General features: G+C 41.0%; 1 protein-coding gene across 2 annotated transcripts; it reads right to left on the bottom strand.

Annotated features, from left to right (window-relative positions):
* Positions 1-649: 649 nt before the first annotated feature.
* On the bottom strand, positions 650-13,311 carry usp48 (ubiquitin specific peptidase 48). 2 transcript variants are annotated; one of them, XM_030776516.1, is made up of 28 exons: positions 13,219-13,311; positions 12,776-12,910; positions 12,268-12,388; positions 11,855-11,996; positions 11,482-11,609; positions 11,264-11,388; positions 10,628-10,736; positions 10,377-10,510; positions 9,948-10,030; positions 9,568-9,747; positions 9,124-9,258; positions 8,656-8,805; positions 8,173-8,373; positions 7,570-7,684; positions 7,324-7,466; positions 7,037-7,114; positions 6,802-6,926; positions 6,331-6,453; positions 6,133-6,194; positions 5,904-6,014; positions 4,040-4,164; positions 3,037-3,143; positions 2,820-2,924; positions 2,467-2,649; positions 2,196-2,321; positions 2,012-2,060; positions 1,428-1,454; positions 650-1,298 (listed from the first exon to the last, which is right to left on the bottom strand). In XM_030776516.1, the coding sequence occupies exons 2-28, from the start codon at positions 12,907-12,909 to the stop codon at positions 1,276-1,278; spliced, it is 3,144 nt and encodes a 1,047-aa protein (XP_030632376.1). In that variant the 5' UTR covers position 12,910; positions 13,219-13,311; the 3' UTR covers positions 650-1,275. The 2 variants fall into 2 exon arrangements, with proteins under 2 accessions (XP_030632376.1, XP_030632377.1); XM_030776517.1 differs by lacking the exons at positions 650-1,298; positions 1,428-1,454; positions 2,012-2,060; ... (2 more) ...; positions 2,820-2,924; positions 3,037-3,143 and having other exon boundaries at positions 4,046-4,159.
* Between the last annotated feature and the right edge of the window lie 1,057 nt (positions 13,312-14,368).

Here is a 14,368-nt window from a genome sequence, read left to right as displayed (position 1 = left end):
AACATGCGAATTACCGAATGTTTAACAAATTCCAGTAACCTTCTCAGTCGTATCGGATCTCTGCGCTTCGTTCCATACCCCGCTGCATATGGAACGAGAGATTGAATTGGTATGCAGCCGAACACTGCACATAGGCACAAATATGTGAACATTGGACTCGCGGATATTGAAAAGAACCCTTGATGTAACATCGATGTGAAGGAATGCATTTTCCTGCTATGACAGAGTGGGCCCAACAAAATGAAAATAAAAGGAAAAGAACAGTGCCCAAGAAAAAGCAACGGCAAACAATTGCATATTTATTACATTTCAGTCGAGTGACTCCGCATTCAGTAAAGTCAGTTAATAAATCTGCATATTAAATCCTAAAATATTCCGTTTCTGCACTGTACCTCTTACATCTAGTGAAAATGAAAACTTGACTGCAGGTCACAGTGAAAGCTGTGCACTGCATTTTATTTTTATGTATTCAATTGATTTATTTGTAATTGTACTATTAGGGAGCACACAGATCAGGGTTTCTGATAATTTAGTACTGGGATTTCTAGTAGTTTCCTTTGGCCCTCAGACTTATACATCTAAAAATGCTTAATTATTGAAAACCAGAACACATAAAAAGAAAAAGGAACTTTATTGCCCATTTGAAAGAACTTACAGAAAAGAAGTCGCTAACACAACTGCTGTTGCCATCAAATTTCAAGTTGCACAGCATATCTAAACTATGCGATTTTTTAATCCTTTTCTCTTTTTTTGAAAACTTCTATACATTTTCCATGTCTCTCAAAATGTCACTTTACTACATGTTTTTTTTGGTGGGGTCCTGTCTTAGACAACCGTACATTTACATTTCCAATATATACGTTGTTTGTGCATTCTTAAATATATCTGAATGATACTGCAGAGTGACCACAAACTTCTGTTGAAAGAAAAATTTCTCTGATAATTTACAGAAATTTATCATCCAACACACTTAATATGATGGGCACCTAAAATTAGACTCTTCTCTCAGGAAAGCTTGGCATCCAAAGAGCAATAGGATTTCCAACTGAAAAATCCTACATTTCAACCCGTATCTTTTCACAGTCAGACAAAAACCACATAAATGTACAGGATGCATAAATGTCTTTAAATATTAAAAGCCAGCACACATGTTCAAAGCAAAGACAGACACTTCTAAAGGAAATGGAACATTATAAAAAAAAAATCTGTAAGTGACCGCTTCAGACGACACACTTTCTCTTTGCTCCGATAAATCAACATCCCTCAGTGCATCTCTCAGTGTCCCAGCAGCCCAGTGCCTGTAAAATAGTATCAATTACAATTATAAATCAGGATTTCCACATGAAGAAGAGGTGCTCTGTCAGGAATATAAAATATATCAGTAAAAGTCATGAATAGAGAACTTGAAGGTCCCATTGCATTCTTACCTTTGAATCCTTCTTCAGGCATGCAAACTATAAAAAAAAAAAAGACATTCACTAAATGAACACAAATGACAATCAAGGCTATACAGAATACAGGAGTGCACTGGACTGACTTACAAATACGAATACCTTTATTGTCATTGTACGTGTACAACGGGGTTCAGTGTGCAGTACCAAGCTACATAGAAGGAATTAAAATGTAAATATAAAATATAAATATAAAGAAGATATAGAAATATAAAAATATGAATGTAAAGTAAAAAAAAAGAGGATGAATGGGCATGTGAAAAGAAGTAAGTCATTGTGAATATTGTGTGCCTGGGTCACGGTCTTAGATGTCTCTGGATGTAAAAGTAAGCAGAGATCCTTGTATGTGTCTGGAGCAGTGATTTTAAAGTGGCAGTGCAGGCAGTGGGCAGTTTTGTGTAAGCAGCAATGCAGTATAAAGTATGCAAATTAGTGCAGACATGTCAGTACAGTGCTATAATCTGAGGTGTCTTGGTGGGTTGGTTCAGCCAGAATTTTAACAAAGTTCAACATCTAATCTATGAGATTAAAATAACAACAACAACAACAACCCAACTTACCCTGATACACATCATCCATTGCTGCATAATCTGCAATAGGCTCATCTGCCTGTGTGAAGATGTTATGAAATAAATTTCAACAGAATATTTAATACACACACACACACACACATATATATATATATATATATATATATTTTTTTTTACTTTAATCCAGTGATATCTGATGGAGTGGAGGTTATACCTTGAGACAGATAATGCTTTCTGGAATAACGCCCAGGCTTCCTAACGTAGCTGAATCATCATTTAGACAACGGCCATCTATAGACAGGTTTTGGTCAAAAGGGGCAACGGAGAACGCATGCATGATCTGTGAAAATAAAATGAGTCATCAGACGACATACCTTCACATGCCAGTGACCGCACACACACCCACGCAGAGAGACACAGGCGCTGCTATGATGTCTAACATTTACTGTCAGTTGTCAATCATAAAACGATCAAACGCCAATCACCTGTATCTTAAGCTCCTTGAGCGTCTGATTGGCAGAGACAATGAGCGCTTTCTCGCCGCGCAGCTTCCTGTGCCGGGTGCTCCTGCGGATGCCTGACTTGGCAGGGGTAGCTGTTGGTGCAGAGGGAAGGGCCAGGCCAACACTGCCTTCATTCAGCTTCTGCCGCTTGGCTCCATCCTCTGTCTGCACAGCAAAATCAAAGAGGAAGGACAGCCAGAGAGCAGTCTGTTACTTATCTGATACTGCATTTAGGAGAACTGAGTGAGGGAAAACCAAACACTTGAGGATATTAAGATTAGTTTAAAAAAAAAAAAAAAAAAAAGGGTTATCATTGTACGCAGCATCCATCCTACCTGGTTGAAATCTGGATCTTTCTCCCCTTCCATTTTCAGTTCTTCTCGTTCATCTTCTGCCTCTGATCCACTGACTCCGAGCTCAGGAGCAGCCTCCCTGATCATCTGCGGTGAAGGTTGCCCAGATTGAGGAGAGACAGTGAGACACACTATTGCATCAGCACGGATAGGTGCTGCCTTTATTCTGGAGCTAAGGACAAAGGAGACAAAGGCTCACCTTCTTGTTGTCGATGACCTTGCGAACATACACAGTGGCCTGTGCGTATTCCCGCATGTCTCTTTGCTGCTGGAATATGAAGCCCTCCCTACATTCTCGACACAGCTCTAAAAACGAAGAAAATCGTAACTGAGCCATTCTCCACTCTCCTGTTCTTCAATGGTCAGATGTACAGTGTTAAATAAGCCTGCTCTCACCCTCTTTAATCAATGTTCTTAGTCTCAGCCAACACAGCGTCACTTTACAGGCTCAGAGCAATATGTAGAAAATTATAGTTAACTGAGTTTGCAAGCACTTTCTCCATAAAGTTCAGCTTCCTCAATAAAACTCCATAATCGCAAATGCAGAGTGCAGAACATCTACATGTAAAGTTCTGGAGTAAATCAGCTGTACTGTTTGAGTGACAACAATAAGTACAGAACATTAAAATCAATTACAACATCATTTTGGCAAGTTTTTAAAATGTCATGAAACTTGAATTAAACTCATGCTTTCACTTGTGTTCAGAAACGGCAAAGTAAAACAAGCCCTGGGACCAATATAAATCTGTCATAGTTAAATGATTTCTACGCCCCAGTGACTCTGGACTGCTAATCTTAACTGGGTGGGTATGTGAAACCCACTGTGAAGTCTCTATAAAAAGCGCTTCTGTAATTTTGTTGGGTGTTGTTCAACACATTCAATGTTACTCAAGCTCTGGAACATTTAGAAGAGAAAGACAAAAAGAAAAAAAAAAAAGCATGATGCAACAAGCAAGAGTGTTAGGACAGGCCCAGTAATTCAAATCTCCCAAATACATTTTCATCTAGTTCAAACCAGAAATTATCCACTGGTTTTAAACTGTACTTCAATTAGCCCCGTGCGATTAACTATGAAAGTCCTCAGTCAGATCGTTTTAACTGTAAACGAACTTAACAAGTGACCCTTGGCACAGGTGAGCTCTGCATTACCACTCGATTTGGCTGTAAGAAAACAAAGACTGTGATGGAGAACAGGTGTTTACCTGGTTGAGTTTGATACTCTACGCTGTCTCGTGATTTGTCATAAATCCTACATATTGAGATTGACTGGTCCACTAGAAACAGTCTGCTAATCACCTCCCATTCACTTGGCCAGAGAAGAGCTATACTGTGCAAAGAAAATATAGACACAGAAAAAGACAGACTCAGACATACAAAAAACTACAAGCGACCTTAGCTCCAATTCAAATGTAAATATTCCCATTTACCAGTGCACTGGAGTGATAATACAATTAACATAGTAAAGCAAATGCACAGTGGATCTAGGCATTGTACTTTGACCTAGAAATGAATACAATGTCTTAAGGGCGTATAACAGAAGTTCTTATCGGACACGGTTACAGACGAGGTCGTCTTTGGGTGTGTAACGGTAAGAGTGAAGCTGCGGTTCTTATCGGACACGGTTACAGATGACGGTGTCTTTGGGTGTGTAACGGTAAGAGTGAAGCTGCGGTTCTTATCAGACACGGTTACAGACGACGTCGTCTTTGGGTGTGTAACGGTAAGAGTGAAGCTGCGGTTCTTATCGGACACGGTTACAGACGACGTCGTCTTTGGGTGTGTAACGGTAAGAGTGAAGCTGCGGTTCTTATCGGACACGGTTACAGACGACGTCGTCTTTGGGTGTGTAACGGTAAGAGTGAAGCTGCGGTTCTTATCGGACACGGTTACAGACGACGTCGTCTTTGGGTGTGTAACGGTAAGAGTGAAGCTGCGGTTCTTATCAGACACGGTTACAGACGATGTCGTCTTTGGGTGTGTAACGGTAAGAGTGAAGCTGCGGTTCTTATCGGACACGGTCACAGACGAGGTCGTCTTTGGGTGTGTAACGGTAAGAGTGAAGCTGCGGTTCTTAACGGACACGGTTACAGACGACGGCGTCTTTGGGTGTGTAACGGTAAGAGTGAAGCTGCGGTTCTTATCGGACACGGTTACAGACGACGTCGTCTTTGGGTGTGTAACGGTAAGAGTGAAGCTGCGGTTCTTATCGGACACGGTCACAGACGACATCGTCTTTGGGTGTGTAACGGTAAGAGTGAAGCTGCGGTTCTTATCGGACACGGTTACAGACGACACCGTCTTTGGGTGTGTAACGGTAAGAGTGAAGCTGCGGTTCTTATCGGACACGGTTACAGACGACGTCGTCTTTGGGTGTGTAACGGTAAGAGTGAAGCTGCGGTTCTTATCGGACACGGTTACAGACGTCGTCGTCTTTGGGTGTGTAACGGTAAGAGTGAAGCTGCGGTTCTTAACGGACACGGTCACAGACGAGGTCGTCTTTGGGTGTGTAACGGTAAGAGTGAAGCTGCGGTTCTTAACGGACACGGTTACAGACGACGGCGCCTTTGGGTGTGTAACGGTAAGAGTGAAGCTGCGGTTCTTATCGGACACGGTCACAGACGACATCGTCTTTGGGTGTGTAACGGTAAGAGTGAAGCTGCAGTTCTTATCGGACACAGTTACAGACGACGCCGTCTTTGGGTGTGTAACGGTAAGAGTGAAGCTGCGGTTCTTATCGGACACGGTTACAGATGACGGTGTCTTTGGGTGTGTAACGGTAAGAGTGAAGCTGCGGTTCTTATCAGACACGGTTACAGACGACGTCGTCTTTGGGTGTGTAACGGTAAGAGTGAAGCTGCGGTTCTTATCGGACACGGTTACAGACGACGTCGTCTTTGGGTGTGTAACGGTAAGGGTGAAGCTGCGGTTCTTAACGGACACGGTTACAGACGACGTCGTCTTTGGGTGTGTAACGGTAAGAGTGAAGCTGCGGTTCTTAACGGACACGGTCACAGACGACGTCGTCTTTGGGTGAAGAGACTGGGAAAGATTGAGAGGGATGCTCACTGCTGGGCGTCACCATTGACCATAGAGTCATAGGTGAACATAAAGCCTCCATGGGGGCAAAGGAGAATGCTGTTCCCCACGCTGGACACAGGGTTCGTCTTAGCAGGTCTCCTGTAAGATCAGAGGTCAACACTACTGTTATTCATCACCGGCATATGAGGCTCTTCTGACATCATCCAATCATTCTTTGAATGGTTTGTTAATAATAAAAATAATCTTTTTCCATCACCTGATAAATTTTCTCCATTCATCCACAAAAAACAGTGGGACAATATACAGAACATCCGTGTCCTAGGAAACAAACATACATAAGGAATATATGTACATGGAATAAAAATGTAGATATCTGGTCATTTATGTGTGTATCTGATCTTTAGTAATCTGACCTTTAACTGAAAGAAGGGGGGGGGGGGGGGGGGGGGTGTACCTGTGGCCATTTTTGGAGGGTAGGCCGGTTCTTCTCCTGGAAAAGGTTGAGTAGGGAGCTCTTCTGCTCAGTGGCCATCATCCTGTTCAGTGCCTCATTCTCTTTGCCTTCCCTGTCCAGTCTCTAATGTGGATTACACATACAACAGCATTCATGGTCTCTCCATCACTGTTTAGTTTACTGAGAGCTCACGACCAAGCTTTAGAGAACTGACAAAATCCCCTGACAACAAACATCTACCAATTTCTAGAGCAATAACGGTTCAAATCAAAGATCATAACGGAACAGCAGGTTCCTGAACATTGCTCTCTGTGACTGAACTCTGTTAAAATGGGGAAAGACACATTGGCACTACTGCTATGGACTAACCGTAACTGTCATATAGAAACATACAGAGAAATGTATGTATATATGAAGATACAGAGTAAAGTTTGCTGAAAGCAACGTTTCTATTGAACTGCTCCTCGTTACCAAGCACTGTTGACATGGCTCCTGTTGCTGGGTGAATTCAGGCGCCTTAGGGAAGTAAACTTTCAGTTTGTTCCACACCTCCACTGAGACCAGCCTCCTTTCACTCTCCAGTATACTCAAACCTCCTAAGAGAGAGAAAGGAAGGTAACCAGTAAGCTGTAGTTGCACTAAAAAAAAATAAATAAAAGTCATTTTTTTTAAATTGTATGGCAGCCAAGACAGAAGGAGAACCCACCGTGATAGCACAGAATGTCTTCATTGAAAGTCTTCATCTCCTCCTCCTCTCCTTCATCCTTCTCCTCTTTTCCATCATCTATTTCACACACACACACACAACTCGTGGTCAACAACCACACATCCAATGCAGTCTAACAACATCAAGCCAAGTTTGCTGAACAAAACCTTCTTTGCAACATAAAACCCCCCCCCAGCTTTCAGTCAACGAAAAACATTTTGCAAACACAGATGAGGTCTTATGAGCGTAACTAATTGTCATAGAGACTCATCGGTACGCCAATCTACCTGTCGACTCCGTGCTGCTGTTTTTTTCTCCGTTGGTTTTGTTGGTGGTGTGTTTCGTCTCCTCCTCATCCTCCTCCAGCTGTTCCAGCGCCAGCTGTCTCCACCTCCTCAGGGAGGCCTTTCCGATCCAGAATCCCTGCTCACTTCAAAAAAAAAAAACACACATCCATCGCAGCGATCAGAAAGGTATACCATGGTCGCACACGTTCCCAAAAAAGACGTCCCTTCACCGATCGCGCGCCGTACCTTTTCGGCGGGAGTTTGGCGAGGTTGGACACTTCTTTGTAGTCTTCATTGAGCTGGTTTTTCAGTCGCAACACCCTGCATCGCTGAGTAACACAATCTCTGCAGAGAGAGGATTCTGAAAACCCCATGGCCAAGAGACACAGATGTCATGTTTTATACTACCACTAATGCTTTATGAAGGTGCACATTTAAAAAAAAAAAAAAAAAAAATTGTCATCTGCAATATATTTTAACGTACAGCGCGGGAAGCACTTCAACAGAATGTGTACACTCCTTCCAGATTCACTTCCAAGTCTTTTTTTACGAAATAACTTAAGGGGAAGGAATGCATGGTGGGTTAGTGATTTAAGTCTGAGGGGACTGTAGTCTTCCTTTCAAGATAAACCATCTGTCATGCTGCACTGCTTCATTTTCCTCTCTGAAACATACATAAAGGAATTCATTCATACAGTCCTATGTTCCAGACAGGTGATCAAAATTAAAACCCAAAACCCCTGTTTTAAGGGTAGAGGTTTTGAAGAAAACAAACCCCTTGTTAGCTTAATACGGCCTCCCTTTTGAACTCATTCACAACAACGAATGGAGGAGCAAGGGAGTCCTTACGGTCTAGTCTGGGGCCTCCTCCGTAACGGCTGAAGAGAAGTTCGGCGGCCTTGTGGGATATCCGTTTAGCTTCGCCGATTTTGTCTGGATGTAGTTTGCCGTGGGAACACAGAAAAGGAGTGTTGTCAATCTCTTTGATGGCGGTGGAGTCGTCCAACCACTTTTTCAGCCAATCCAAAGGCATGAACTCGTAAGGATAGCCTAAAACACACACAAAAAAAAGGAACCCACCTTTATACACAAGTTTAAGCCTTAAAGAACATCTGAATTCTTAAACGGTTCTGCGCCAGTTATACGAAAAATGATTACATGGCATTCGATTCTGACTAGATTTTTAAAAACAGCGACTTGGACAACACGTGAATCGGGAGACTTAACGTTACTGTCACATGACACTACATTTCAACGTGCGTTTAAGGAAACATAGCGCTGTTCAAGAAGCTCATTTTTGTGAAATTGCGGTATGAGATTGTTTTTACCGACCGTCTTCTGCAGGTAACAATTCGTAGAGCTCCTTCACCTCCTCGTGTTTGGCTTTGCCTTTGTCTACACTCTGTTTCCTCATGTCTGCCATCTCTGTACACCATTCTTCAAACTTCTTATTGTCCCTGTCCACCAGTCTCTGCAGAAAAGCTTCAGACAAAAAAAAAAAACAGGCAGAAACTGATAACATCGCAGCCACAGTCAGTTTGACCGCCATTGTAACAACAGCCGTATTGTGTAAAAGAGTTAAAACTGCTTCTAAACGGCGAATTGTTTCTGAAGATGAGAGCATATCGCAAATTTTGTTTTACAGTTTACTCTGTTCAAGTACCATTAGATGCTTTCAATAGCATCAAGAATATTTTTTCACCACAATAGAAAATGAACTAATCTAACATTTCATTCAAAGGTGAAATTGTGAACTTCCAAGTGCTCTAATTAAAGGCAGTACCCCTGAGGCAACCTTACCTGGTATCTCAACATTTGTTTCTGTCTGAGTGCCCTCCTCTACCTGGCGCTTATATACCAGCATATAGGCGTTTCTGGAACAGTGGTAGCCTTTGCTACACTTAGGTTTCCGAGTCTGGGATTTAACAGTTTCAGCTGGCAAAATATAAAAAAGGCAAGCATGTGACACCAGTAAATACTCAAGAAGAATGAAGAATGAAGAATGCGAGAATGTGACGACAGGACTGGATCCTAACGCCAAATGTCAATATCAGTAGAAATAAAAATGATTCTATATCAAATGCATTCATGTGCCAAAATGTGCATATTCAGTTAAAATGTATTTCTTCTACCTCTCTAGCAAAATGCACAAGATACACAAGATTTTAGCAAGACACATAATGAGCTTAATGACAACAGGACTGAATGGTTATGTGACGGGACAGAACGAGAGACATTCTATACCTATGTCTTCCTCAACGCCCAGTTGTAGTTTCTTGCCCTCCATCTTTTCGATCTCCTCGTCATTAAATTTGTACCAGTCACTGGTGCGGGCGTCTCTTACGTGTGCAATATAGTGGCCAGAGTAGGCGCTAATACCCCGGTGTATAAGTACGGCGCTCAGCTCATAAACGCAATTGTCCCCTGGAAACAAACGCTAGCGTTAATTATCAAGGCATGTTACCATATGTCTATGGTAGCATCACTTTCACACTTAAGGTCTGTGTCACTGTGTATGGCCACGTTCTTATAGCAAAATACACATCTTATAGTAAAATACACAGTCTGCATACAAAGTACTGTTGTGTCTGTAAAAAGTACAGATGTAACATGGGAGAAATTACCATTTCCCTCCAAAAATGGACCCATGTCAAGAAGTTCAGGGAAACTAATGAAAGTGTTCAACTTCTTTTTGTGACCAGTTTGTCTGCAAAGAAGAGGAAGCATTAAGAACCACTTAAAATTCATATCAGTAATAATACTACAACTATAAATTTCATGTTACACTAAAACGCTAAGACGCTAAGTATCGTCATATTTCACTGATCATGCCCTGCACTATCACTGTCCCAGCCAAATAATTCATACCAACACACGAAAAGAAAGCTTCAGCAAATTATTCTGCAAATTTCATGAAATGCAAGTGACATAACACATGAAGAAAGTTACTGCAAAAAAATGACATTCTGTCTATTTGCATTTTAGTAAACATGTCTGCTCTGTGACAGACTTCCGAACTACAGTGCATTATTAATGAGAGAAGAGATGTTAACCTGTCAAAGACAAATCGCATAAGCTGAAGGTTGAGTGTTCGTGGGAGGCTGTGTAGTTTGATCCGCCGTGTGGCGCTCTGTTTGCTCTGACAGCTTTCACAAAAGTAGCGATTATCTCCATCTAGTTTCTCCTCCTGGTGAGAGGAAACAAAATACAGAGTACTCACATCATTAGCTTAGAAACAGACTTTTTTTTTTTTTTTTTGTTACTGGTGAATTGTGGCGTTCTTGAAAATGAAGAGACAGGTTACCTTCAAGAACTCTGTGATGCACTCTGTAAGGCTCTTATGTCCTTGAATGTTGAGCTCAAGCTCATAGAATCGCGATGGGTGAGCAGATGAACGACCACATTGGTTACATCTGTCTCATGAAAGAGAGAAAAAAATTCCACTGTATATCAACAGTAAATACAGATTAATTAGGTCAATATTCTAGAAGCCCAGGGGGAAAATTCTTCTGCCCACTTTTCACCTGACAAAGTGAAATCTCTTAAAAATAAATGTCATTTTGGAATTGCTGTTAAACTCACAAATGCCTCTCTCATTAAAATAAGTCGTCAATAAAAAATCCCGCTCTGCTTCTGCCTGGCACCAGTGCTCATATCAAAGCACAAAAAACTCAGACATTTGACTTTATAAAACTCACCAATAAAGACGTGACAAAGACCTTGCCCTAACAAACCTGCACATTCCAAATTCTTTCTTACAAAAGAACAACCAGTTTTTCTGCCCTAGTTACTCAAGATGGTCAACATTATACAATATTTATTTATGTTATAAAAACCCATATTTCTTTTGGAGAGCATATCTGCATTTGACCTTATTTTACTGTTTTCTTCCCCCCCCCCCCCCCCCCCCCCCCCCCTTTTTCTTTTTTGAGGTTCTTACATAGTAACATATGAGAACTGCCCACAGAACTGCTGCTGGATGACATTTTGAAGATTTGGGTTTTTTTGCTTGGAAAGGGTGTCTTCAAGAAGTGAGAGGAAGAGCTTGGAAAACTCCTGAGCATCCTAAAAGCAACGGGAAAAATAAAATGGTTGGTGAGTGGTCTCACTTAAAACCGTTTTAAAATTCTCTTTAGCCATATATGGTCATTCTGATACCTGCTGTTGTCCCGTATCCAGTCCCAGAGCCTTAACGAGGCCCGAGGGGTCGATGTACCTTCGATTGCTGTTCTGCAGCAGCGCAAACAGGTACTGTAGGTGTTCACATATCGTTCTTGGCTCATAGTCTGCAAGTCGGGTTTCAAAGAAGACGTACATTGTTGAGACCCTTACAAAGTGAATGCAATGTTCAAAGTTAAGGTAAGAGTAGCATTTAAATGCATTCAAACCAAATGTGCATAGTAACCATCACATAAACATATTGCATCCAGAGGAACATCCATGTGAAGTTGTACAATGTCTATTTTTTTTTAAAACTGAATTGGCTGTAAAGAGTTAAGCACACACAGAGGTTGGATGGTAGCATTCTGACCTGAGTCCATGTTGTGTCCTTCTGCTCTAGAGTTCTGACACAGGTATAAGGTTCTACGAAGCTCCAGGTTGTGGAACCACACCTGCAGGAAAGTGTTTACATAACATGTGGCACCTAAATTTGTAAGGCCCACAAATGTGTTCTGCAAAAGAGACGCAAACAATTAATTTTCTGTCATGTGCAAACAGATGATTAATACTTTCTTTAAAAAAAAATCTACCAGATTGCACCATGGAAAGTAGCAGTCCTCCACAAGTAAGTTATAAATATAATCTCTCACAACACGATTACATTGACCCCTAAATAAATGTCATCTACCTTTTAAAACAGTAGGAGAAATCATAGGAGAAACCTTCATTTTATGGGGAAGAATCTATGATTTAACAGGTTGATATAATTGTGCATGAGGATACCTTGTCTCGTCGCTCTGAGTTTGGGTCATCAATATTGTGGAAGGTATTCTCATCAATTTCTCCAAGCCATACATGCTCTCCAATACCAACCAGGCAATTGGGGTTCCCTTTACAGTTCCTCCTGTGTAAAATGGGTATAATTTGACTGTGTTTCATTTTCTTTACTTCTGTAGGAAAAACGTATCTTAAACACTCATACAACACTTCAGTTTCGGTAGGCCTTATGACTGTGCAAAAATGTCAGAGTTTAGCTAAAAATAAAAATGTCACATGAGCATGTAAAAAAAAAAAAAAAAAAAAACAGTGTCGTAGACACAAATCTGACAAGAAGAGCATCCGTGGGTTTCTCTGAAACGAAACGCAGCCTGAGAGCTTGACCTAATACAAAACGTAAAAACTGATAAACGAGTAACATCAATACCAGCAGAAGTTTGCAGAGGACAGGATTTTTGAGTAACTTACCCTAAGAGCAGCAAATAAAAAAACAATCTCACCATCAATAATTTACCTGCATGTTCCTCTCTTGCAAGCCGGTACTGCGATTCGGTATGCTAGTTCAATATGTTCTCGTCGGATTTCCTCTGGTTTAACTGTCTCTACCCATCGCCAAGCGGCTTTTTCGAGCTGCAAGCGAGGAGCCATCCTACAAAGAAAAATGAAACCAATTCCGGACTTTTAACTGTGCAGCAAGGTCGAGGATGCATAGGCCTAGCGTCTCAGGTCAATCGTGCCTAGCGTAGCAGGTTAAACTGCAATGGTTGGAAACAAACGCAATTCCTCAAAAAACTAACTACAGTCAACTAGTTTTGTGTTCGCCCTAGTTTGGATAATGAGACATTCCAGACATAGCCAAGGACCTACCCTAGTGTAGAAACATTACTGCGTATTGCATGTAACCTGTGTATTATTGCAACCTAGAGTGTAGCTGAGGTAATTTCAACTGAAACTTACCTCCCAAATAAATAGCACACAGCGTTGATGCTTTACAATGTTAGCTGCTAAATTAGCATAGCCACCTAGGTGGCTGAAGCCATTCGATTGTTTTTGAATGACAAGCTAACTCGCAAATTAGCTAAACTGCTAAGGTACTGCTAACTAACCTACGTAGGATATGATGCTAACTTACGCTAGCTATCTGACAAGGTATATCACTTTAAAAAATGTGCACTCGAACCAAATATGAATATATCACACTCTTCTGATAACACAACCGAATTGATAACGAGATTTTTTTCACATTTTAATCAGGGTGTATTTGGATTTAACGCGCTCGCGTCAGTTTTAAATAAATATTTTCCTCCCTCAGTTTCAAACTTGTTAAAGGCGTATATACTTACGCATGACGTATCGCTGCATCTGACGTACGTCACCGAGCGGTCCATTCTCTGCTCGGTTGCGACACGCATGTGTCTGTGATTGGTTTGTTTACTGCAGTAGACAGCATTTAAAAATGTCTACAAATGTTTTGAGTATTGAATTCCTCTGTGTTTGCTCTGATATTATTTTCATTCGTTTTAACTTGATTAGTAGACCAAAAATTGATAAAAAAAAAAATTGTATCTCAAGTGTAAATGTATTACATTAAATTTGAGAATTACCAGTGCATGAAGTCAAGAAGTCCCATGGATTTCTTAGGTGCAGTTAGGAATATTCTTTGCCTGTTAAAAATTCAAAATGAGGGGTTTTTTTCCTTTTCTCTCCCTTCCTTTTCTTTTAGAATGAAAAGTATCGTTATGTTGCTCTTGTATGTATTCACTGTGTAAGTCACTCTGGAAATAAGCATGTGCCAAATAAAGGTAAATGTAAATATAAATGTAAATGTACCAGCTGTATCAAAATCTTCCCCTCAATACGTGTTTCCATTAATTGTTTCCATACTTTTTTCTGTCATTTGTATGCCTTCCATTGGTAAATCTTGGTTATTCTATGGTAGTGAGAAAGTGAATATGAGATATCTGGCGACGACTTCCCAGCCTCTGAGATTAAAATGTAGGATGCCAGAGGACTGAGTCAAACACATGCTGTAAATTTGACCTTCATGTACTTTGTATCTCTAAGTTCCAAATCATGAAAATTAATATTATTCCCAGAAACCTACCAC

The sequence above is a fragment of the Chanos chanos genome, chromosome 6 (assembly GCF_902362185.1).
Source record: "Chanos chanos chromosome 6, fChaCha1.1, whole genome shotgun sequence".
NCBI lineage: Eukaryota > Metazoa > Chordata > Actinopteri > Gonorynchiformes > Chanidae > Chanos > Chanos chanos.
Note: the sequence above shows the minus strand (reverse complement) of the source record. Positions and strands in the feature narration are given on the sequence as shown.